This window comes from Nilaparvata lugens, chromosome 12 (assembly GCF_014356525.2).
Source record: "Nilaparvata lugens isolate BPH chromosome 12, ASM1435652v1, whole genome shotgun sequence".
NCBI lineage: Eukaryota > Metazoa > Arthropoda > Insecta > Hemiptera > Delphacidae > Nilaparvata > Nilaparvata lugens.
The window spans coordinates 5,947,489-5,974,964 of NC_052515.1; the positions used below are offsets into that span (position 1 = coordinate 5,947,489).

The window sequence follows — 27,476 nt, forward strand, 5'->3', positions numbered from 1 at the left end:
GCAAACTTCATCCTGAACAATCTTATCAATCTTTTTCTTAATAATCGTGTTTTATGGCAAATAAATGAATTTTAATTCTAATGTTTACTTTGAAGATTTATGATGTTTGTTTGAATTTGTAAGGTGGCGATGGGAGGTGAGAACAGAGACAAACACGAGTTGCTGTTGACGCCGGTGAGTGGTGCGGCGCACATCAAGCGCAACCGCGCCGAGCATGCGCTGCGTTCGCGCAACCAGCCGCGCATCATCTGCGACCTTCTGCTCGAGGATGTCCCCATCACACTCTCTGACGTCAGTCCTTACATCATTTTAATCATAAATTATGTAGTTGCTATTGAATGATATCACAGTTTATCTATAGTGAGATTCATGTTATTAAGTCAGCATCTAATTAACAATAATTTGTTATCCTTGTCCGTCATTAGACAAAGCAGATATCAATCAATTTTCCATTGTCAAGAAACATAAGAATGTTACAAACAACGTCATTTTCTACAATAGCCTTACACAAAGACTGACAATACAATTAGTAACAGTAAAAATAATACAATATTATAATAGCAGACACCAACACCATCAACAATATATCACAGTAAGATTTGGACTCAGACAAAAAACTTACAGATACAGGCACCTTTACATGCATATTTACTTTTTTCTTTTTTTTCAATTTCAATTTATTAAAAACACACAAAACAAGACAAAACAAAATTACAAAGATTTACGAAACAAATAAAACACAATAAAATGTTACAAATATAAAAAAACAATGGGCTGTTTGGGTGTGTTGGAGAAGAGAAAAAAAAGAGAGGAAGGTACCTAGCCAACTATGGTTTCCCATGTAATAGGCAGGCAAAGAAGAGAAGAGAAGTAATGAGGAAAAAAAGGAAGGGAGAAATGGGGGGAAGGAAGAAAACAGAGGAATAGGTACTCAAAATAAAGGTAAGCGAGTACACTGAAAAATGAAAAAACTAATGAAAAAACAATGCTGGAGCCATAGGCCTATATCTAAATGGAAGAAGAAATTACTGTATGTCCAGTTTTTTATATCCAGTTTAATTTTTCCGCTGATCTTATTGTCCATGAGAAAGTGATTTGGAATGAGGTTTATTATTTTAGTACTTATGTAAATTAATTGCCTCCTTATACATTCAATATTAGTGTTATAGGTTACATATTTGTTAGCAGTGGCCCTTAGATTATAATAATTAAGAGTAGAGTTTATTGTGAGAGGAAAATCGGATCTATATTTTATTAAGTACTCAATTACAGTTTTTATGTATAATTGACGTATAGTCATGACCTCAAAATCACTAAAAACCATATCCGTTGGATAGAGCCTGGGTTTGCTTAATATAGTTTTAATAACCATTTTTAATTTCCTTGCCCTATTACCATAGGTAAGGAAAGTATTGCTTTCCAAAAAAAATTAAGGTACCCCAATTTCCAAATTTCTATCCGTTTCAAGATCCCCTGAGTCCAAAAAAGTGGTTTTTGGGTATTGGTCTGTATGTGTGTGTGTGTGTGTGTGTGTGTGTGTGTGTGTGTGTGTGTATATATGAGTGTATGTGCGTCTATGTACGCGATGTCTCATCTCCCAATTAACGGAATGACTTGAAAATTGGAACATAAGGTCCTTACACTATAAGGATCCGACACGAACAATTTCGATCTAATGCAATTCAAGGTGGCGGATAAAATGATGAAAATGTTGTCAAAAACAGGGTTTTTCGCGATTTTCTCGAAAACGGCTCCAAAGATTTTGATCAAATTTATACATAAAATAGTCATTGATGAGCTCTATCAACTGCCACAAGTCCCATATCTGTAAAAATTCCAGGAGCTCCGCCCCATCTATGCAAAGTTTGATTTTAGATTCCCAATTATCAGGTTTCAGATACAATTTAAACAAAAAATTCCAAGTGGATATGATTGAGCATTAAAATCTCTTCAATTAATGTTCAATAACATTTTCACCTAAAATTTAAAATAAGCTCGAAATTCGAAAAAAATTATTATTTCAATTGCAAACTGTTGGCAACTGTTGATTCTATTAAATCATTCACTATGAAGAGATAGCAAACTTCGTGTGTCTCCAGCGTTATTTTACTGTCACCAACTGGCTTAGATCTTTGAATAATAGACTTGAGATGCGCGTGAGCACTATCGTCAGGTGATAAATTATCATAACGGCAAGGAAAGTTGTGTGAGTGCGCCACACCAGATTTTTGTCATTGTAATATTATGTTTTTGGGACAAATAAAGATTATTTCTATAGTATGAAATATTATCAGAATATCCAGATCAGTACCAAATAGTAAATCCAATACAGTAATAATAATGGTGATAGAATTGAAGAAATATTCACAGTTCAATGTTCATCTGTTGATTTCATTGGCAGAAACAATACGGGCAGATGGTGGGCTGCATGAAAGGTCTGGATCGGATTGAGCGTAACCGACGCTACCGCAAGCTGAGGCCAGCCGCGTCGGTGACCGACGCCCCGCGCCAATGGTGGCACTACGCGGTCGCTTGTCTGCTGTGCGACTCGGGCGCAGGCGCCGTGCGCATGGAGCGTGCAGGTGCCGCGCGTCTGGAAGGCATGCTGCAGCGCGCACGCGACAACGTGCAGTATGTGCGCATCTACGGTCAGCTGTTGGCTGCCGGTGACGTCACTGCGCTTGCGCCCGCCGACAAAGCGATCAAGGACGCTGTCGAGTGGGAGAGGGGATTCGATGAGTTGAGAGTGTTGAGGGAGGTTGGTACCACTGATCGTTCTATTCAAATTAGGGCCGTTTGCACAGTGACAGTTTAAACTAAATTTCATTTTAACTAGATTGAATCCGTATCAAGTCTCGTTTGTTAAAATTTGTTTCATTTTGAGTTTAAGCCACCAGCTGACTAAATTCAGTTTAAGCTTTGACTGTGCAAACGGCCCTAAATGTTCTAATTGTCGTTGACAAATACATGTATTGACAAAGTATTCTGTATTTTGTTCCTGACAAATAAATAAATTCATTCAAAAGTAATAAAAACGGAACATAGATCTTAGTCTATAGCAGCGATTACTGAGGTAAACAAACAATAAAATGGAGAATTGAACTTCCAATCAATCAATAACTTTTTTCAATACAAACACACAGTAAAAATCTAAATACAAAATCAATTAAGTCAAAAACAAATATCTAATACTTACTATTGTACTTATGATAATAATATGTAACTGAAATAAAATTTTGTCTTGAATATCTTTTTATTGTAGTAGTGAACACTTGAGAAACCGTTTGTGTAAAATAAGATGGTAGTAATAAAATAGTTTGAATGTTAGAAATAGAATGTTGCCAAATTTCAATTTTTTGTGATTTACAGATCGCAATGACTCGTATCCGGCCTCCCAGTACCGCTAAGCCTTCACCGCCCCCAGATGGAGGCGTCAAACCGCCCCCGGAGGCAGAAACCGCCAACAACCAACAGCAACAGGGGCGGAGCGTGCTAGTCAGCTGGTTCCCACAGTGGTGGGGATGGCAAGCCACGCCTACCGCCGAAAGTGGGTGTGGTCAGGAGAGTGGGCAGAGCTTAGAGAGTGGGCGTGGTCAGGAAGATACTAGAGAGAGTACACCGGCTTTGGCTAAAGGCAGTACAGTGCTTGAGGAGGAGATACTCGATGCACTAGCTGATTCCGTTGAGAACAATACAATCCTAAGACGTGATACTGTTTTCGGACAGTTCAACTTCTCACTGAAGAAAGGATCCGTTCATCTTTGTCAGGTGGTGGCGGACGCTACTAATAATGTAAACAGGTAATTCAATTCAATTTTATTCAGTAGCCTTGTAATGTGTTTGAAGTGTTTCAGCATTAATCAGATGGTTTTGGATTTAACTACAAACAAGAGCAGTTAATTTAATTCAGCAACTTGCATTGTAATTTTTGAAAACCAAAAATAAAATGAAATAATTTTGTATTTATAAAAAAACATACAATCAAATTGAAATATATACAATAATTGTAGAATAATACTTCTCACCTAGAAACTAGTATCATAGAGAAACAATAGCATAAGTAGATATATCATGCCGTGCTACCATTTTCTCCTAAATCGGTTGGATAGCAAATTTTCACCTATTAACCTAAGGAAGGTTATCGGCTCCAACGTAATAGATTCTTGGTAAACTATGAATGGATCTATCGCCTATGAATGAGAAATCCAGTTTTCAGAGCAAATGAACTTATAATCTTCAGAAGAATTTTGGCAATATACTACACAAATACACAAAGAACAATATCTTACACGTTTAAGCATCTAAAGTCACTACAAGCTAAATACTTATCAAGTCTATATAGTTGAAAAACAATGGCTATAGGCTTGTATACACAAGAAACAAATTATAGACAAAATAGAACACTATAAACTGTTCAAAACTCAATTTAAAACATTAATAATTCACTTAAACAGAAAAATATTCAGAGAGCACAAAATTACAACACACGCAGCCAGCCATATTTTTAGAGAGAAGGCGGAAGCCTAGCTACAAGGAACAGAGCAAAGCTTTGTAGACACCTCAAACCAGTGTCGACGTTACGGACACGTCACCAAAAAATTATAAATTACAAGTTTAGAATTCACATTTTATATTTGTTCTCAATAAAACTTTATTTTGAAACTGTTATTTTAAATTTTATATATCATCTCTATATTATCTGTTAATTTTGTTAACTCTGTTTACAGAGTTTGTTTTTTCAGTGATACCATTGAACATGCAACACAATCATTTACGATAAATTCTCAGTCAAAAAGTTGTCCGTATATCGATGACTCTGATATTTACTATAAAGTTTTATAGATCTCGAATTGAAGATTCCAATCGAGAAAAAATGTAATATTACAATCATGGAACTTTTCATGTTGGAACTTTTACTGTTATCTCAAGCCGATAGTTCATGTAATTCTTTCCCGTGAAGCTGTGTGACACTGCTAGTATGCTCAGTCGTAATCAGACCTCCGTAGAGTGCAGATCGTAGCGAATAATTAGTGTAGAGTAGTATTCGTAGTGGAAGTGGAACAAGTTGTGTCAACACCAACAACAAGCAGTCTACTCAGCAGTTTTTCACAGTGAAAACTACTCATCGTTTTTATGAGTGAAAAGTGTGTCACCAAATTTTCGTTTGAACATTGCTGTCTTTAAAGAGTAGGTTCTGTTTCTTTAAAAAAACAATTATCAAACTATCAGTAAATTATGGTGTTTTGGATCTATCAGCCTTAAGATGATCCATTCGCCAATAAATACGCCAACAAAACTACCACCATCCGCGCAGCTCGAATATGAAGAAGAGGAGGAAAAGGATGAAATTAATATGCCTCCTGAATTGCCACCGAAAAGTAAAAATGATAGCGGAATACGTTTCGAGGTACGGTCACTTAAAAATATACAAGAGAAATTTCTAAAATGCGGGAGTGAAATTATCGTGAAAAAAAGTTTTCAGAGAGGACTATGATTCATTTTTAAATGTGTGCAATGAACTTAACATCAGTATAGAAAGAATAGACGTTAAGCAAAATATACAAGAAAACAACGCGGAAATGTTTAGAAAAATTCACACTCTGGAGTAGAGTGTGAATAAACTAGCAAATGAAGTCGCAAAAAGCTACAACAAGCGATCTCATTTGCTGAGGCCGTGCAACTGCCAAAGAAGCGGACCGCACCTTCTACATCGAGTGCCGCCCCCACTGCCGCAGCCAAGGAGTCTCCGCCCCGGACCAAGAAGCTGTCGCCCAAGGAGAATGTGATCATCCTGAAGCCAGCAAAAGTAAATGGAACGGAAAAGGAACAACGCGGAAAAATTCGAGAAACAATGAAGAAGAAAATCACCCGCGAACAAAAACACCCGGACCACTTCCTCATAGACTCTAAGATTAGTAGAAAAACTAAACTAGAAATAAAAACCTGGACATACAGTAACTTTTTCTTCCATATCGACGTATGAATCTCGAGATTACAGCTCAAACTACTGTTTGCAAGGCCAACTTTTCAGATACATTTGTTAAAAGTGAACTCGCTTACAAATTTTGCACATTTTTTTTCTCTTTTTTCCTACTATCTTTTCCAATACTTTACTTTTTCTTCTCTTCACCCCTTCTTTCCTTACTTTTACACCCTCTACCTGCCTATTACATGGGAAACCATAGTTGGCTAGGTATTTTTCCGCCTTTCTTTTTTTTCAGCACACACCGCCATGAAGCCTGTTTTTGGATTCCATTTCATTGGAATTTTATTTTTGATTATAATTTTTTCTTGTGTTTTGATTTCTTTTATTTACATTGTATTGTAAAATTTTATAAAGTTTAAATTAAATTTTTAAAGTTTAAAGTTAAATTTTATAAAATTTACAAAGATTTTTACAAACCTCAAGATGGAGGTTTGAGAAGATAGAAAGCATGTTACTGTTTGATTAATGACAAATTGACATATCCTTATACCCCTTTTACAGGTGGTCAGTAAAATTAAAAAAAAATTGTTTTGATTGGAATAAAAATTGATTGATTGATGTGTGTAAGGAGGAATTTGTTTAAAGATGTATTGGAAGCTATGTCAAATTCATTATAACAATCGAATGAAAATCCAATCAATATTGCCTTCAATCACTGAAGATTTATGCAATTGCAAATGTTGACAACAGAGAGATTTGTTATAAAATTTTAATTCCATAGATTAATATTTGTCAATATTTCCAGTCAGAATTTGATAGTTTCATTAGTGTAGGTCTTGATTCTGATTTGAGTAATTTGATGTAATCTGATTTGATTGATGTAATCCAGTACCTAATATAACCCTTTAAAAAACGTGGAATACATTAATAACAATAGTTTATCAGGGTTGAATCAATTTTAATTGACGTACGTGCTAACCTACTAAAAAATCATCTGTGAATAATATTTATTTTTAGAATAAAAAATTCTGGTTGACTGTGATTAAAATCTAGTGTCTAATCAGCTGTTGACTGAATAAAATTTAGTAATTTTTTTGTAAATAATCAATTTCAGGCAGAATTTAAAGTATCAGCTGAACAACTATTTGAAAAATATTTGGCTTTGGCTCAGTCTGGCTTTAAAGATGACGTTATGTAGAATTTGTTTACTTAAAATGTTTCCATTGTAAAAAATACTCCAGATTTACTAGTTCATATTCTAAAATATTCTGCAACAATGGATTTAAATAATATTGTTTTGCTGGTGCCACGCGAGATTTTGGAGAACATATTTTCCTATCTGGCAATGAAGGACCTGATAGCGTGCAGTGAGGTATGTTCTCTCTGGTACCATGTGACTAATAGCAATAAGCTATGGAAACCATTTGTGATTAAAAAGTTTGAAAATGGGTGGATTCCGGACTTGAAAACACAAGAAGAAAATTCGGGTTTGCTTACCAAACCGTTAAATGCAAACAAATCCTTTCTCTATAAAGATGTTTTCAGGCAATATGCTTCACTGAAATACAACTGGGCCAATGGTATTGTTGATAAGTATGTCTTGAAGCCAAAGCAGTACGGTCTTGAAAATATGAATTACATAGATGTTATTTACCCGTCGAGACTCCCTTATGATTGTGTTTTCTACCCAATTTTCGGAGAGAACAAGAATGAGGAACGGGTTTTTCTATTGATAAATGTTGATGAAGAACACAAAATAGCCTGCATTCTATCAGTGTTTGATAGAAAGGATTTTGTAAGTCAAGTTTGCATTATGAGGAACCATGTGTTGTGGTTAACCAAGAATAAAATACAATATGTTTGTATTGAGAATGACAAAACCTGGAATTCTTCAGAGTGCTGCGAAGTTCAAACGTTGAAGGCAATCAACCGTGATTTATTTGCTCGTGAATCAAGAGCACATGATTATTTGACAATTGACGATGACTACTTGGTTGCCTCAATCGGTCAATCCTCATACGTTTGGTGTAAGAGATCGCTTGATTTGAAATTCGCTTATGTTTTTGAAAAATTTCATCACAACTGTCAAAGATCTTGCTGTGTTCTTCGAAAGTATTTAACTTGTTTCAAAGATGGATGTATGATTATAATCTACAAACATCCAAGTGGACATGATATTGTTATAAACACCTTCAAAGTTCTAGTTGATAATGTTGAAGGACAGCTTCAATCTAGACGTGTTCTTAATTTTAATGGTAGTATTACAAATATAGACTGCGGTGGAGGGTTGATAGTAATTCGTCAAATACGTTTAAATGGCGCTTGTCATTATAAAGTACTCAAACAAGCCAGTTTAAAACTTAGAGTTGACTTCAGAGATCAAAATCAATGGTATAATGTTGACGTTGTCGGATTTATGCGAATGATTTTAAAAATGGTAAAAACATCTAATATAAGTCGGTGCAGATTTATTATGCAAACAAGTTATTTGGTGGTCCTTATCCTCCTGTAAACTCTAAATTTGTCGTTTTTCTTTTTGAACATCTTGTTGTAATTGGCACTAATAGATCAGTAGAAGTGTGGGATTTATGGAACAAAAATGTTTTATGTGAAAGGCTGATGATTTTGAATGATTTACCCAGAATTTCTCATAGGGAAGTATGTCCTACAAATAAGTGGTTTATAATCAGAAGTCCAACATATATCAGACTTTGTATAAGCAAATACGGTTAGATTACCAAACTATTCCAAATATTCTATACTATTTATTCTGATAAGTAAAAAATGAGTATCCCAGCAAGTGGTGAAAAGATAAATGCTTCATCAAAAGGACACAAACTAGAGTTAATTTTATTATAGTTCTTGTTACAAAACGTTTGTCTAGAAAAAATTCTAATTTGGATTGATTCACACAAATATATTTTAAGATGTGTAACTTACTGCAACATGTATGTACTCAATTTTATTCAGAAAAATTATATTACTGATGAATAAACTGTTTCATTTACACTTGTGACTTTGTTGATATATTTTAAGTGACCATTTATAAATAACTTGAGAATATTTCATAAATAACTAAACCAAGCCTATGCTTGCGTTTTGTCGACACATTGGGCATCATAGACTAGTAGTTCTGTAAACAGTAGACCTCGCGCAGTTATAAACCAAAGCCTTCTTCTTATACTGTCCATCAGAGTAAATCCTGTCTGAATGTCGTCTCAGCAGGATATCGGTGTGAAAACGATAATGGTTGTTGGGGTTGGTGTATCAGAAATGCTAACATCAAAAGTTAATCTTCTACAAGACTGGAATCAGATCAGCCCGAGTTGAAAGCAGAGAAAGGTCGAGAGACAATACTTTTTTAGTTATTAATTGCATGCGCTATTACATGGAATCAATGTTGCATTTAATAGTGCATAAAACTTGCATGCGATGAGACATGCAATTAATAGTCCACACAACACCTGATTTTGCACGAAGTTAAATTGAGATATCAATCGCATGCAATGACACATGCAATTAATAATCCACTCGACAGCTGACTTATGATATAAATAATTCTATAGTCTGATTTTTACGGTAATATTGGTGTTAGACGGAGACTCTTTTTACTTTTGTATTATACTTAAAATGCAAAATTTCAAAAACCTTATGTACACGTCGACGCGAAATTCAAAAAGGAACATACCTGACAAATTTTATGAAACTCTATTGTCGCTTTTTGCTGTAAATGCGGAACATAAATATAAACATAAAAACATATTAACATAAAGATAAATGCAAAAACTTCGACTTGAATCTAAAGGTGCGTACTGATATACGCGCCGCGAACATGAGCATTTCACTTTTAATGAGTTGACTATATCTGTATTTTTACAGAAACGGTAAAATAAAGATATAAAAAGCTTGGCATCAGCTGATTAAAAGTGAATTGCTCATTTTCGCGGCGCGTAAATCTGTACGCACCTTTAGACCTTGCTTCGCTCGGTTAATTAGATGGGTGATACTCACACGACTTCAGGCTTGTGCGTGAGCTATTGGATGAATGAGAGATGAGTAGACCTACAGCTTAAGGTGGTTTTCGAACTACAGGGGAGAGATTTTCAACTTGAATTTGAACTGGAGTATCATAACTCACCTAAGATCGGAATCAATCGATTCCCCACATTAATTATAAAATAATTTGTTGATTAACATATACTGGTTTATATACAGAATGGTTTCACGCCAAGCCGGACACAATGCGAGATCTTAGAACTCATATCATTGTGCAAAATCTCAATATGATCTTGATCATTGAGAGACCCAGACCCAGCATATCATCTGTAGCCTGTAAAGAAACCTTCCTGGTGATCAAGACCCTGTCAAGCTACTAGGTTTTGTTCTGGACAGTCAACTCAACTGGTCCAGCCATATTAAGTATGTGACCACAAGACTATCCAGAATATGTTTTCTGCTACTGAAGCTGAGGGGTCATGTGACTGAGGCCTATTTAGTCATGGTATATCACGCGCTCTTCCACTGTCATGTTTCCTATGGCCTACTCATTTGGGGTGGGTCATTCAGCAAAGGTGGTGGACATACTGAAGCTGCAAAAACGGGCTGCCCAAATCATCACCGCAAGCGAATATCGCGCACACTGCAAGCCCCTTTTTGTTAGACTTGGTAAACTAACAGTGATCTGACACTTCCTACTTCTCTGTCCAAGAAGAACCAGCAGTACATGTTGACTCGGACTGATGTGCATGAACATAACACCAGACATCGAGAGCTCATTGATATTTCCAGAGTACGCCTTCAGAGATCACATGTGTGCTTCAGGAGTTCGGCATTGCGATACTTCAATAGGCTGCCTACAGGAGTGAAACAGATGGATTTAGGAGCATTCGAGAGAGAGTTGTATCAAAGCACTTGAAAAGCAAGGCATACTACGAATATATGAGTGATGATTTGTCGGAAATGCTGTCTTGCTAAACATGCCTTATGTATGTTTGTTTTGTGTATTGTATGTTTTTGACGCCATCGATCCCATATTATGGTAAAAGGTGCAGATATAGGTATAAAGGTATTGTGTCAAAAGTTATGAGTGTTTGAAATTTGGTCCTTGAGGTATCCTTATGCGCACCTCTCCACTTAATCAAGTACAAATGAAAGCGTTTCAGCGGCATTTTCATTTATCCCCTCTTGGGCTTGAAATACTTGTAGAGAGTTGCCTTTGAAAATAAATAAATACATTTAACGGGCGATTCTCATAGAATATGAACTTATATCATTGTGCGAAATCTCAATGTGAGGACAAGTTGTTAATGATTATGTTTAAAGCAAAAAATATGTGTTTCTCAGAATACAAGGAGCATTGTAGTCAGCTGTACCTGGAAATCTATACTGTATGAGTTAGAGCGCTCTACCTGGTTTCAGGCTGAATTACGCTCAGACAGATTTAAAATCATACATCTAAATGGTGACTATCGGAAGATATTGTTTGATTAAAAACTGAAATTCATCAATATTTTGATTTTGAAATTTTGTAAAGACAAAAAAATTAGTGATGATGGTTGGAGTTAGAAATTCAGGTTTTCTCGAGAGTAAGTAAATGTTGTATCAATTTTATCTGAAAGTCTATTTAAGAAGGAGTGATCTGATTTGTATCGGGCTTTAAAGGAAAAAATTGTATTCCAATTGAAACTCGTTAACTAAATTCTGAAATGGAGAAAATTAAACTTGTGGTCAAGTGAGAGATGCTTTTATGACATTGGTGAACTTTTGATTAGTGATAACAATATTGAGGTCAAGTAAAAACTAAAAATTCAACTTAATTCTATGTAACTCTTTAAGTATTGGAGATTTTTGATTTCACTGTGTTTAGTTTATTCAATTCCATCTGTGATTTAACCTATATTTTATTATTTAGACTTTTTTAATATTGTGGCGACATTTGTAATGTATTTATGATGTGTATTATTTGATGTGATGTTTATGACTTGTGTTAATATTATATTATATACGATGCATAACATGGAAATAGAATTGAGTTGAACTGAATTTCCTACGGTACGGGCTCCCCACAATCCAAGCCATACGCTAACAACAACATTAAATTGAATTACAATAATTATTATGCTTTCGTTTTCATATTTTCCATTGAAAACTGTTATTTTACAGGAGTAGCTGTATGATGGAGTTGCAGTTTGAAAACGTGCAAATGCGTTTAGAATCGCGGCCGCGCAACAGCTCTCTTTGCTTCCACATATCGTTGGGTGCTGTCTCACTCCACGACCACCTCACTCCTGACTCAGCTTTTCCCATTCTCATTTCACCTCAAAGTAAGTGATTGTTCATTCACAGGTTTTTGTTATACTCACTTAATTTCAGCTGTTTTCCATGCATGGAATCAAACCATACTGATGGATCTGCGAGTGCTAATCATTGAGGCATGTAACGAGATAACCGAGGAAATGTGTCGTTGAGTCAACAATAACATAGGCATTCGTGTTAAATCATTTATCAAACAATGAAAATGAAATGAAATGAACGAATGAAATGAAAAATGAACATTATTCTTCCTTTGAGTAATACAACAGTCAAATACAATCATTGTTTCAGAATTATACTAGCAGCAATTTTTCATAGACGCTGCCAGTTTACATTTATTCTATATATACATTTCATAATATAGAGTTAAGAGTTGCTAAATAAAATAAATTACAATTATTATCTGCGGCCATTGCGATACAATGATAAGAAATTCATAAGAAAATACTGTTCACAGAGAACGAAACTTAGAGTCAAAATTTAGAGTTGAAAATTGAATGTCGAATAAAACAAAACTCAAAATTTCAGAAGCATAAAAACAGTTCACAAGAAGTTGGCCAGAACAAGTAATGGCAAGAAACTAATCTCTAGGTATACAGTAGACAACTTATATTCCATTTTTCTGTATTGATTTCACAATAAACTTTCTATGACAAAACTAATGTTAGATCATATCGTGCGCCACTCTGTATGTCTCCGTCAATAAATAACGGTGCTAAACGTTCCGAAAGTTTACATTAATCTTATGGGAAATAAATTCAGTATGACCGACTGCTACCACGCATTCTTAACTGAATTGAATGTAATCTGGTAACAGATGAACAGTAATAATAGTTTTGTTGTAGATTGTGAGAGCGCTCCATCGGGCAGCCGAAACTTACCTCCAGGACTTGCTCGGCTACTCCAACAACAGCAGAATGCCGGATCCAACCAGCAGCCGCTGTTCCAACTCATCTATGAGTACAAACCATTCAGCTCCAACTTTGATTACAGGTACTTTGAATTAAAATTCAAATTCTTTATTGAAATAGTACAAAGGTCCCACTAAATCATGCAAGGGTTTTCAGCTGGTGCCTGTAATATTGATTATAATGTAAAAAATAGGAAGAAGGAAGAACTTAAACTTTTTAAAAACTGAATGTGAGTGTGAAGAATTATTATCAATAAGTGGGAGTAATACAATTACATTACATTAAATACAAGTGGGAGTAATTTATTATCATTAAATCTGAATGTGAATTGAGGGGAAAAATTAGTACGGAAATAAGTTGGATTTGGGAAGAAGGGAAAAGAAAGTAATATAAATTCTATAAATATTATTAAAGTAAATGGTCGCTTTGTGCGGCGACGGTGCGAATATTTATTTATTTTATTTATTTATTTATAATTTTTACAAAGTAGCACTGATTGGGAGAGAAAAACTAAGGATACTCCTTGTACTATTTCTCTCCTAAATTTAGATAACATTTTAAATGTCCGGAATAGGGTTAGGGTGATATTACAAATAAACTATGTGAATAATTGTTTTACAGAATTCAAGTAACATTTGATTAAGAATGTGTATTGTTCGATTGAAATAGTTCGGAGTAAGAGAGTCTGGATTTGTAGATTATAAGAGATTAAAAACTGCAATTCACTCAACTACATAAGTCTTTAACTTGCTCTTTTGAGGAAGTTTGTTCCCATATTTTTTTGTAATGATTTTAATGGTGTAATTATTGTATAAAAAATGCACCGTTCAATTACATAGAATTACTAGTTCCCTTTCAGTTTTTTGACACTTTAATTCTACGTTATTGAACTCTCAAGTAGCTCTTAATAAATAAATGAAATGAAAGTTTGGGAAAAACTTGAAAATGGCTTGAAAGCCGAAACTAGTTGTGCTTTATGTAAGAAAGTTTTTGAAAAAAGGGTACTGTGAAATTATTTCCTCCTTAATTAACATTACAAGTAGCCTTATTGAAATACTTTATCAGGAAATGAAAATGAATAAAATTGCATTAAACTCATTCAATTTATAATTTATAATTGAAATAAATTCAATGCAATTCATTTAAATTTCCTAATAGATTATTACAATAGGGTTACTTAAATTGTTAATTAATAAAGAAATAATTTCATAGCACTTTCTTTCAAAATCTTCACGTATACAACAATTAGCTGTTGAAGCCATTTTCCTAAACTTTCATTTCATTTATTTATAAAAAGCTATTTACATAAACTATTTTTGTAGGCTGCAAGTGAAGAGCGAGAGCCTGGACATAGTTTACAATGCAGATGCAGCAAAATGGCTGCTTGAGTTCTTCACATGGCCGCACCAGAACATGGACCCCAGCTTCAGGATGGCTGCCAGACAGGGCTACAACGCCATGAAGCAGCGCACCAAGAAACAGCTGCTCAGGAACTGGGATAACATTCTGCAGGGCCATCATGTGAGTCCATGAATATTTCAAGCCATGAAACTTCAAGTAATATTTGTAATCCATGCTTTGAATTATCGAATTGCTTATCGACCATATATTAGTCGCCTATTTTCAAAATACTAATTCTCCAGGAAACTTGAAAAACAATTTTCCTCCACCTCCTGTCTAAAGTAAAGTGCTCACTTTACTCCCTGGAACATAATACTAAAGTGTTACTTTTTCGCTCTCGGGAGGAAAAAACAGGAAAACTGGATTTCGTATGTTTGAAAAACAGGATTTCGTATGTTTGTACCTAATAATGGAACTTGACCACGTGTTAATGGCTATCCTATTTCATTGCAGAACGTGCGAAAATCTTGGGACGTAGAATTGGACATTTCGGCTCCGCAAATATTTCTTGTCGAGCATTTCAATGATAAGAATGCCATTCTGTGTGTCGTCGACTTTGGCAAACTGCATTTCACCAATCAGAACGAAGAGGCCAAAGAGAAGAAGAACGAGCAAGTCGAAGAAGAGGAAGATGAAGGTAAGTGATCATTAATTAAATTTATTTAGTGATATTCACTCCAAACTGTCAGAATCTATTCATTATTAAAAACTTCAGTGTTTCCCTTTCAACCAGTTCGAATCCCGGCCTGGGCAAGATATTTTTCTCGGGCCACTCCCGTGTTTCGGATGGACACGTTATATTGTCGGTCCCGGCTGCCTAAAGAACAGTTGTTAGGTCATATCAGAGGCACTGAAGTTGATCAGTTGCGACCTGATAACTCTGACACCACACCTGAGACAGCCAGGTCACTCGATATTATATCATCATTATTATTATTAACCAGTACTGACAGTTTGCAGTAAATGTTACCATAGCAATCACTCTTCTTATATCAAGATTCATTTTAAGCAGTCATCATTCCCCAAAATGAATAATTATAATTGCAATAATTTTGTAATTATTGTCAATAAATGAATAAATCAATGAATAAAATAACGAAAATACTCCTCATTCAACCAATGCTGACACTTGTAAGTGCATCTAACATAAAATGAACCGCACATCAGTACAAGATGAGTGCGGGACCTGGGACGACAAAGAGAGCGAGATTTCAAGGCATTAAGGGTCGTTTTCCGAGCTCGGGATTTAGGTAATCTCTAGACTTTAAACAGCTGGATTCAGAAAATTGGCTTTCCAAAACGGGACCTAGTCGCAATAAATAGTTGCAGCAAAATAAACTTTTTTCTCTCATTTCTATAAATTGAAACGTTTTTCCTTGACGAAATTGAACATTCCTAAATAACATAGCCACCTCTAATACAAGGCCCTGCCCTACGATATTGCAACGTCGCAGTGTAGGCCTAAAATTTATTACATGGTTGGTGAAAAAGATTAAAAAAATTCCAGCTGATATTTTTCACCAATCATGTATTAAATTCTAGGCCTACACTATGACGTAGCAATATCGTAGGCCAGGGCCTTGTATTAGAGGTTAGAGGTAACTATGTAAATAATTAAAAATAGCTGAAACTTTACAATATTTTCTCTTTATTTTATTTTGTATTCAATTTTCTAGTTTTTCGAAATTTGATTTAAACGTGGACTGCGACTACGCCCCGTTTCGGAAAGTAAATAGTTGAATTGAATTAAATGGTGTGATCAATAAAGGTTAATGGTTGTTAAATGATTGGCATTTTTTCGCTGCTGTCGTTGTCCCACATTCATCCCGCGTACTTATCGCGGCTTCAAGTATCATCCTTGATGGCAAGTGTCATGTAATTTTTCTAAGTTCATCTCGTTTTTTGCTTCCTTTGTTAGTTTTTTTGGGAAATGAAGATGACATTTGATTCAAGTTGAAATCTTATTAATTTGTTGATTGTTTCAGAAGCATTTCAAACACCGTGGTCCACTCCTCCAGGCAGTGAAGCTAGCATCTCTATCGGCTCTCCAATCATGGCCAAAACTTTGAGTTCGGCTGATTTAAACAGTAGCTTCAATGAGTTAGCTTTGCATCACAGACTCTATGACAAGTAAGTCCTCGAAAATGAATAATTCAATTTGTGCCAACTCAAATTCATACATCTTTGTATAAATATTAACGTAGAAAAAAGGTAGCATAAGAAAATATCCCATGCTAGCCTATAGGGCGTCTATGTTCCAAATCTCACTGTTAGCTCAAGCCAATAGTCATAGTTGTTTTTTTTCGTGAAGCTATAGGACGCTGGTAGTCTATCATACCGTGCCGTACCTACACTCTCACCCTGCCAAAACAGTAATAATAGACAGTAGTTGACAGTAATCGGTTTGAGTTAACATAAAATCGGCTTGAAATTCGGAGCATGAACGACCTTGAGCACGAACGTGATAAACCTTCTTATTCTATATATCATCTATGGTAATATGTAGCACCTAATAGAAGATATTTGAGTTTTATCATAATATTGTGTATAAGAACAACTCATCACATAAATAGGAGGAAACACTCCAAACTCACATTATTAAGTGATACTTCGTTCGCCGAATAAGTCGCTTATATTTCTCACCGGTATTTATTTATATAAATACTAGCCGTCAGGCTCGCTTCGCTCGCCATATCCGTCTAGCCAGGGGGCTCCGCCCCCTGGACCCCCGACTGGATCGTCCAAGAATGAGATCAGCAGGCTCGCTTCGCTCGCCTGCATTTTTTCATTTTTATCATATTATATCAGGACAATCCAGTCGGGGGTCCAGACTAAACGTCTGGCTAAACAGATATGGCGAGCGAAGCGAGCCTGACGGCTAGTAATATAATATTCCCAGGATTGAAGTAGCAGTGCCCAATCAATTTTTCCGCGATAAATGCATTTAAATCTTCAACTTGGTGCCAACCTAACAAAATCAACTCAACTTAATGCCAACCTGACAAAATTATTAATTTAGTTGCCAGTTAACAACTGTTTCGAAGAGGTACTCTATCTAGATTATAGTTCTATAGTAACATATGATATGGAAATTTCAATTCTAATTAAGAGATTGGGAGAAGAAGAATATACATGCTAAAAGACGAACTTTAAACCCTTAAAAACAACCCTTAGAGTTGAAATATTGCCAAAAGATTTCTTAGTGCGCCTCTAAAGGGCCAACTGAACATACCTACCAAATAAGAACATTTTTGGTCCGGTAGATTTTTAGTTATGCGAGTGAGTAAGTGAGTGAGTGAGTGCCATTTCGCTTTTATATAATTATATAGATAGAAGATTAGATACTCACTTTTTTTTAGGGCAACTGAAATAAAAGGGTACTTTTTAATTTAATCTATTCTAAGTTATTTGTTTTTTTAATTCGAATATTAGATATACTAGTCGATTCTACAGTCTACAAAAATAACTTGAAATGTCAAACTTACAATATAAAAGTGAAATTTATGGCTCTATCATGTTTTTATTTCATTTTCAGATACTTGGTAGAGTTGAATGATCTTCAAATTCTTGTTGGACGTGTGAAAGACAATTGGAAATTTGCCCATGTGAGGGGGACATCGGCTCTTCATGTTCTGGATCGATTTAATATCTCATTACAGGTATTGCAGCTTGTAGCAGTTGAATTGTAATTTACTTCACTTCATTCAATTAATATTTGTTTCGTTCACGTCCATTTTCTCTGAATTAATTAAAATGAAATGCATTACGTATAGAATCTGCGAGAATCCTATAAAAAGGTTTCAATAGTCTTGGGGAGAAGATATACTTCATCACAAAGATTTATTTATCTTTATGCAATTAGATGAACCACATTGTAAGACAAAAAAATCGACAATATACATTTTTAAGTAGCTATATTAGTCTTGTTATGAATTCCTTGATAAATATGATAGGAAGAGGAAAAATAAGTAACCTTGTGCTATTCCTCTCCCAAATTTAGATAAGGTTACACATAGTCCAAAATAGGTCAAGTTTTGTAGTTCTTCACTTCACAAAATGTTCAGTCCTTAAATATTTTTACAAAGTAGATTTTCAAATTTAGATGTTTCAAAATCAAACATGGAAGAAATATTTCACATTATTATAACTAAAATAGGAAATATTCACATATTAAACAAATAATTTTGAAGTGTCGAAAACAGTTTTCGAAATGTTGACATTTTTTCTGTTTTTTGACATTATTTTCAAGGTATTCAAGTTATTGAACTCGTACTTCTATTACAGTTGGAACGTCGTGTCGTTTATACCACTGATCCTCAGTTCCCAAGCTTAACTTTAAGTGGAAATCTACCAAAGCTAATAGTTCATGTCAATGAGCAGAAGATACAAGCATTGAGAACACTTTTCTATGTTGTATCGGGAAGGGGTCTTCTATCACCATTCAAGTAAGTGCAGCTTCAATATCAATTAATTACTCCATAAATAAAAATAATTCAGTAATAATTTACTGTAGTAGAATTCTTTGATTATTCAAAAACCATGACAAATAAAAAAATATTGGAGAAGATAGTTGGCATTGGTGCTAACGGCGCTAGAATGTCAATTTATAACACATATCTCTTTTCTAAGTTGGTGGGTTTTCATTTCAGTGCTTGATACGTTTCTAATTTAGGATAGAATAGAATACGTGTTCATTTCACAGAAAAACAAATTAAATACAACAGTAGATAGTACCATACAGAAAAAATATAAGTAGATATCCCATGGTATAGGGCGTTATGTCGCAACGTTTACTGTTATCTCAAGCCGATAGTCTACGTAGTTCTTTCCCGTGAAACTGTGAGACGCTTGTAGTCTCTCATATTGTGCCGTTCATACACTCTCACCCGGACAAAACAGTAAAAATCGACAGTAATCGGCTTGAGTTAACAGTAAAAGTTGCGACATAAACTCCCTGTACCATGGGGTATCTACTTACGCTATTGTTTATCTATGATAGTACTTATTTATAAAACTTGGCACATAATGGAACTAAGCTCAACCAATAGACTTCCAAGACGTATTTATAATTATGTCGAAAGTATTTAGAAACTGTTAGTACTTATTTATAAAACTTGGCACATAATGGAACTAAGTTCAACCAATAGACTTCCAAGACGTATTTATAATTATGTTGAAAGTATTTAGAAACTGTTGAAAGTACAGATAATAATAGGTAATATTATTTGAAGTAGGACCAGAAATAAATATTATTGAGTTATTCCATTTACCAATTTATAACCATTGTATTATGTTAATATAAAGTTTCAAGTTTTATCATGTGTTACATAAAGTGATGTTGTTTTTTAACATCTTTCTTATTGGAACTCAACTGAATTCTATATTCTAATCGCAGGTCGTATGATCCGAGTCCTATGCAGGAGCGTTCTGATGCAGATTCAAAGAATGAGGGTTCTGATGGTGAAGCTACAGACAATAACAGGTCGGAGGCGTCCTATTCAGAACACACTCACAATGGATCGGCCAGGCTCCTAATGCTGCAATTCTCTATCGATCAGATGGCTCTTGAGGTATATATTTTTTATTTGTTACACTTGTTTTGTATCGTGTAGGCTGGTAATATGTATTTAGTACAAGTACATTTTTATTTTGAGAAAGTTTATTTTTTTCCTACAGTTACCTTGAAAAGTTACCATTCCTGCACTGATTGCAGAACGCAAAGAATCACTTTCCCGCTCTAGTGCGCAAAGTATTACTTTGCGTACTCTTAATACTTTGCGTATTATCTTGCAGCCACCCCAATGTCAGCTGTTGACATTGTTGGCGTGTATTTTGAATGCGAATTTGTTCTATCTATATTTTTCCTGATTTTCAAATAAATAAAAATGAGAACTCATTAAATCATACATTCAGAATATTATTAATTATTCATTATTTCAAATAATATTTTTTCATTTATAAATTAATTGGTTGAAAAATTATTTAGAAATTTAGATTTGCTCAAAATTATTTAAATTTTTAAACTAATTGGATTAATTTAATTTTTAATTTGAATAAATTATCGATCATTAATAATTTTCAATTGGATTATCAAGTTTAAAATGAATTAAAGTTGTTATTAATAACAAAATTATACAGATAAACATTTGATGGATTTCAGCCATCATTTTACCCATAATCAACCACTTCTCATATTCAATGGTAACTGTAGGAAAAATTTAATATGAAATACGTGCGCAAAGTTCCTCTGCTGCACTCAAGAAACCATTCCGCCCTCGCCTACGGCTCTTGTGTAAACGTTTCTTTCGGTGCAGCAAACTGTCACTTTGCGCACTAGTTGCACAAATAACTATTGTTGTGATACAAGTTTACTTTTCTTCTCAAAGTGGAATCCCAATGCATTTTTATTCAATAAGTTTAAATCTGTGGTTTGATTCGTAAACTCTTGAACTTTCTGTGGAGTAGTGAACCTTCTGATGGAGGTCGTTGTATTATATATCAATCAATATTAACCTTATTTTTCCTCTCCCTATCATTTTGATAATGTAATTATTGTATAAATGAATATTGAATAAAATTACATTGAATGGAATGGAATGGAATTGTCTTTAATATTCCAGCAGTAGGTAGCTAAGCTGCAATTTCTAATTAAAATTTTTTTCATCTATAATAATATTTGTTGGTTTTCTTCACTTCCTTCTGCTATTTAGTTCTTCAGTCAATATTTGCAGTAGCAGAAGTCCTTTGTTCTATTTATAAAGATTTAATTGAATGTTTGAGAATGATTATTATACATTATTAATATTGCAGCAGTTGGTAAACTGTAGTTTCTAATAAAAATGTACCATCTATAATAATGTTTGTCGGCATGTGTTGATCAGGTGCAGTCGAGAGGCCGCAGTGTAGCCGAGCTGCAGGTGTCGGGAGTGAAGACCACCTTCACAAAGCGACCCTACGACACCAGCCTCACACTTAGTGTGCACAGTCTACTGCTGGTTGATGCTCTACAAACATTCGGACCGGACTTTGAGTTGCTGGTTGCCAGTCACAAACATGTTGGGTGAGTTCAATGTTGTTCCTAATTTTTTTTTATAAAATAAAATACTTTATCTACTTCTTAGTAAAATTTTGATAACAAATTCCAAAAGAAAGATACCAAGTCCATCCCTCATTGAGTTGGGTTTTCATGCAGGAATGGTCGTCCTATACCTATCATCAACTGAGTTTCATCTTCGAAATGAGAAAAAAACAGTTATAGCTACAAACAAAAATATTTTGAAAAAAATTAGTCATCATCATTATATTGATACAGAATTATTCAGGAACATAATTAAACTAGTAGTTCTGTGAACAGTAGACCTCACGCAGTATTCTCATCCACAAGTACCTGATTGGAACTATAGACCTTATGGTCTTTATGGAAATACAGCAATAGACTGGCTTCTCCACACATCTGTGTAATCACTTGTCAGCTGATTTATGATGCATAATTCTGCAGTCTGATTTTTACTCTAATATTGGCGTATGAAGGAGGCTCCTTTTTCCTTTTATATTATCCTTGAAATGCAAAATTTCCAAAAACCTTGTAATATACGTCGACGCGCAATTAAAAAAGGAATATACCTGTCAAATTTCATGAAAATCTATTACCGCGTTACGCCGTAAATGCGCAACATATAAACATTTAAACATTTAGAGAAATGCCAAACGGTCGACTTGAATGTTAGACCACACTTCGCTCGGTCAATAAACTAATGTTTTATAACCTAGATATAAAATTTCTCTCTGAAAACTGGACTCAAGTAAATAGGACTCCCTCCTATCTTATACATTGATGATGGGGTTCAGTGACATCAAACGCGTCTGTAAGGTACAAAATAATGTATACCCTCACAATGCATTAAAAATTCTATTGTATGAAAGCGTAGGTCACCTACGATTTGATCATTTATAAAGTCAATGAATTATAAATAACTTCATCTGATTCAAAACAAATACAAAACTATAGTCACTATTCTCTTAAACTTTACATTGTTCACTTGTTGTGTAACCTGTAACAGATATAAAAGTGTTTTATTGTTGAAAATATGTGAATCCTATTTGAGATTAAATGAGTTGAGACTTCAGATTCCAGTCGACCAAATATCGGCAATGGCAAATTATGTCAATTTGAGACTTTTTCGTGCAAGCTTTTACATGAGAAAGTCACAAATTCACACAATCTGTCTATAAACTATGGTCTACAAACTGTATATAAATGTCTACAATCTGTCTATAATCTATTATCTGGCAACGTCAATATTTGGTCGGTTGGAATCTTTAGTTTCAACTTATTTTATCCGTACTATAACTACTTATCTAGTCTATTGTTGTGACTCTGAACATTATTGATACTGAGCTATTTCAGTAAAATGGATTGTTGTTAATCTGACAATGCCTCTGGTATTGTTTGGTATTATCTGGTACCTCTAGTCTCAATTTGTTTTAATCATACTTATTTCTTATCTACGTTTGTGACTCTGAGGGCCAGTTGCACGTACGTCTGTTAAATTACGCTGATTAACAAATCAGTGTTCGTTTTACGGATTCATTTCTGTTCCACAAAGATCGGTTGGTTTTTAATTCCGATTAAGTTTTCCGGTTAACTAACCAAGATTTCAACGGCAACACTGTAATTTAACCAACAGATGTTATTATTCTGAACAAATGGCACAAAATTGAGGCTATGCTGTTATTGAATCGGTGACCATTCATCAGGCATGCGCCATAAAAATGTTCTGTCTGTCGCCAGTGTCGAAGTGCTATCTGCAGACGAACCAAATCAAAAACTAACCTCAAAAATCAGAATCTAATTTTGAATGCTAATATCAGCTAAATACACTTCTCTATTTTATTAGCGGATGAAATTCATTCATATATTTAGCTCATACTTTGAATTCTGTAGTTCTTTTACCAAAAACTAATTGGAAGATCATTAGGTATCATTAGGTACCTAATCGGCGTTAGTTGGATTTAATTCCGTGAATGGCCTGTTAAAAATCTTTCACGTCGATTAGTTTAAGGCTGTGCAAAGGCTAAAAATAAACTTTCTACTTGATATTTTTCAAAATTTTTCGGTTTGTATATCATCAAGCTATCAAAATGAAAAACTTTTCTCAGGAAAAATTTTTTTCTGATCATTAATTTTTGAGATATGAGTGCCTAAAGATTTAATTTTTGAGACAGAACATTTCAAATTCGGTAAGAGATAAATCTATGAGATTTAGAGGATAGATTCTTCATGGTATTGTTGATCTAGTAAAACAAAAAATTTCTGAAAATATCAATTTTTAAGATAGTTATTTAATTTACTAAAAATAAGCAAAAATAATTTTTAGTTGAGTTATTTTTGGTAAATTGAATAACATTTACAAAAATTGATATTTTCAGAAACTTTTTGTTTTACTAGATCAACATACCATGAAGAATCCATCCTCTAAATCTCATGGATTTATATCTTACCAAATTTGAAATGTTCTGTCCCAAAAATTCAAACTTCAGTCGCTAATATCTCAAAAAGTAATGATCGGAAAAAAATGTTTTCCTGAGAAAACTTATTCATTTTGATAGTTTGATGATATACAAATCGAAAAACTTGGAAAAATATCACGAGTAGAAAGTTTATTTTCAGCCTCTGCACAGCCTTAACCGCAGTTATTTTTTTATTTATACCTTAGCGCAACCAAATTTTCTTCATTTCAGCTAATCGCCGTTAAAATGGTGCCATCTAATCAGTATTAATTTTTTTTACGCCGGTTAGTTTGATCGGCGTTATCGCTTGAAATTTCTGTTCTGTGCAACCAAAATGCATCAGTTAGCGCTAATCTCGATTAAAGTATAGCATTTAATCGTGATAAAACGTTAACCGACGTACGTGCAACTGGGGGTAAACATTTTAGACTAAGTTGGATGGTGTTGATTGAAGTAGTGATTGTGTTTGTTTAGTATGGATAGCGTTAGTTGAAATTGTGATTGTGTTTGTTTAGTATGGATAGCGTTAGTTGAAATTGTGATTGTGTTTGTTTAGTATGGATAGCGTTAGTTGAAATTGTGATTGTGTTTGTTTAGTATGGATAGCGTTAGTTGAAATTGTGATTGTGTTTGTTTAGTATGGATAGCGTTAGTTGAAATTGTGATTGTGTTTGTTTAGTATGGATAGCGTTAGTTGAAATTGTGATTGTGTTTGTTTAGTATGGATAGCGTTAGTTGAAATTGTGATTGTGTTTGTTTAGTATGGATAGCGTTAGTTGAAATTGTGATTGTGTTTGTTAGTATGGATAGCGTTAGTTGAAATTGTGATTGTGTTTGTTTAGTATGGATAGCGTTAGTTGAAATTGTGATTGTGTTTGTTTAGTATGGATAGCGTTAGTTGAAATTGTGATTGTGTTTGTTTAGTATGGATAGCGTTAGTTGAAATTGTGATTGTGTTTGTTTAGTATGGATAGCGTTAGTTGAAATTGTGATTGTGTTTGTTTAGTATGGATAGCGTTAGTTGAAATTGTGATTGTGTTTGTTTAGTATGGATAGCGTTAGTTGAAATTGTGATTGTGTTTGTTTAGTATGGATAGCGTTAGTTGAAATTGTGATTGTGTTGTTTAGTATGGATAGCGTTAGTTGAAATTGTGATTGTGTTTGTTTAGTATGGATAGCGTTAGTTGAAATTGTGATTGTGTTTGTTTAGTATGGATAGCGTTAGTTGAAATTGTGATTGTGTTTGTTTAGTATGGATAGCGTTAGTTGAATTGTGATTGTGTTTGTTTAGTATGGATAGCGTTAGTTGAAATTGTGATTGTGTTTGTTTAGTATGGATAGCGTTAGTTGAAATGTGATTGTGTTTGTTTAGTATGGATAGCGTTAGTTGAAATTGTGATTGTGTTTGTTTAGTATGGATAGCGTTAGTTGAAATTGTGATTGTGTTTGTTTAGTATGGATAGCGTTAGTTGAAATTGTGATTGTGTTTGTTTAGTATGGATAGCGTTAGTTGAAATTGTGATTGTGTTGTTTAGTATGGATAGCGTTAGTTGAAATTGTGATTGTGTTTGTTTAGTATGGATAGCGTTAGTTGAAATTGTGATTGTGTTTGTTTAGTATGGATAGCGTTAGTTGAAATTGTGATTGTGTTTGTTTAGTATGGATAGCGTTAGTTGAAATTGTGATTGTGTTTGTTTAGTATGGATAGCGTTAGTTGAAATTGTGATTGTGTTTGTTTAGTATGGATAGCGTTAGTTGAAATTGTGATTGTGTTTGTTTAGTATGGATAGCGTTAGTTGAAATTGTGATTGTGTTTGTTTAGTATGGATAGCGTTAGTTGAAATTGTGATTGTGTTTGTTTAGTATGGATAGCGTTAGTGAAATTGTGATTGTGTTTGTTAGTATGGATAGCGTTAGTTGAAATTGTGATTGTGTTTGTTTAGTATGGATAGCGTTAGTTGAAATTGTGATTGTGTTTGTTTAGTATGGATAGCGTTAGTTGAAATTGTGATTGTGTTTGTTTAGTATGGATAGCGTGAGTGGAAGCCTGAGGGACAGTGAGCCGACATCGCCAGTGTCGCCCGGCTCCCCCGACCCCCTCAGCCCTCGGCTCACCGCAATGCATGCACTCAACATGGCAGCTCTCAACCAGCCCACCTCTCCGCACGCACTCAACACTGCACTCTCCAGTCTGTGCTTCGACAGAGGTAATAGCTATAAAAGTGCTCTACTCCAAATAAATTTATGGTACCGTGAGTTATAACATGAACCTCCACCCCTCTAACGGTGAAAGAGTGGCTAGCGTGGTAGGGATGTAGGGCAGGGAATGTCTATCTCACACATATTCTCCTTGTGGGTTAAGTGGAAGAGGGGAGAGAAGGAGAGAAGTGAGAGAACAGTTGTAGAGACGGGAAGACGTGTGTTACAATTGTTGTAATAATAGAAGTTTACAAGGAAATAAAAATAATAAATATATATAAGCGAAATGGCACTCACTCACTGAATGACTCACTCACTCGCAGAACTAAAAATCTACCGGACCAAAAACGTTCAAATTTGGTAGGTATACTCAGTTGGCCCTTTAGAGGCGCACTAAGAACGAATTTGGAAAAATTTCCAAAGATACGCCCAAAATCTGCGTTTTTTAGCGTTTTATCAGCTTTGTCGAGAACAAATGAACAGAAAATGTTCAATTTTAGTACAGAAGCTCAGCTAGGGTGTAATAATGTTGTGTTAGAAGAAATTTGGAATAACGTCAAAGATACGCCCAAAATATGCGTTTTTCCAGCGTTTTTTTGCGCTTTCTCAGCTTTATCGAGAACAAATGAACAGAAAATGTTCAAATTTACTACAGAAGCTCAGCTGGGGTGTAATAATGTTGTGTTAGAAGGAATTTGAAATAACGCCAAAGATACGCCCAAAATTAGCGGATTTTTGCGTTTTCTCAGTTCTTTCATCAAGTAATAGACAGAAAATGTTCAAATTTGGTACAGAGGTTTAGCTAGGGTCTAAAAAATTTGAGATGACTTTAATATTTCATCAAAGATACGCCCAAAATCAGCGTTTTTCTCAGCACTTTGACTATTTGATAAAATGAAGCATGCTCAATTGAAAAATGCAGGCGAGCGAAGCGAGCCCGCTGATCTCATTTTTGGACGATTCAGTCGGGAGTCCAGGGGGCGGAGCCCCCTGGCTAGACGGATATGGCGAGCGAAGCGAGCCTCATGGCTAGTCATCAATGCAACTATATTTACAAGTGTGATTTAGCATTAAAGGTAGATGGTGCATATATGGCGTTAAACTTAGATGATGCATAATAATATATTTCAACCGAGAAATCACTTGTATGGGATACTTTATTAAAATCATTAAAAACAATATAAAACATGGAGTACCCTTTTATTTAAAACATTTTA

At 34.6% G+C, this 27,476-nt stretch overlaps 1 protein-coding gene across 3 annotated transcripts in view; it reads left to right on the plus strand.

Moving 5' to 3' along the window:
* The window catches only part of LOC111049518 (vacuolar protein sorting-associated protein 13D), a 119,369-nt gene that overhangs the window by 8,596 nt on the left and 83,297 nt on the right, over positions 1–27,476 (plus strand). For 2 of the 3 annotated variants that reach the window (XM_039438804.1, XM_039438806.1), the window contains exons 5-17: positions 124–291; positions 2,402–2,758; positions 3,370–3,800; positions 12,089–12,249; positions 13,084–13,231; positions 14,472–14,670; positions 15,004–15,187; positions 16,536–16,680; positions 18,086–18,209; positions 18,835–18,995; positions 19,946–20,120; positions 21,432–21,610; positions 26,086–26,267. In XM_039438804.1, the coding sequence (XP_039294738.1) occupies positions 124–291; positions 2,402–2,758; positions 3,370–3,800; positions 12,089–12,249; positions 13,084–13,231; positions 14,472–14,670; positions 15,004–15,187; positions 16,536–16,680; positions 18,086–18,209; positions 18,835–18,995; positions 19,946–20,120; positions 21,432–21,610; positions 26,086–26,267 (2,614 nt within the window). The remainder of the gene's footprint in view (positions 1–123; positions 292–2,401; positions 2,759–3,369; positions 3,801–12,088; positions 12,250–13,083; positions 13,232–14,471; positions 14,671–15,003; positions 15,188–16,535; positions 16,681–18,085; positions 18,210–18,834; positions 18,996–19,945; positions 20,121–21,431; positions 21,611–26,085; positions 26,268–27,476) is intronic. The other variant, XM_039438805.1, reaches the window with a different exon arrangement.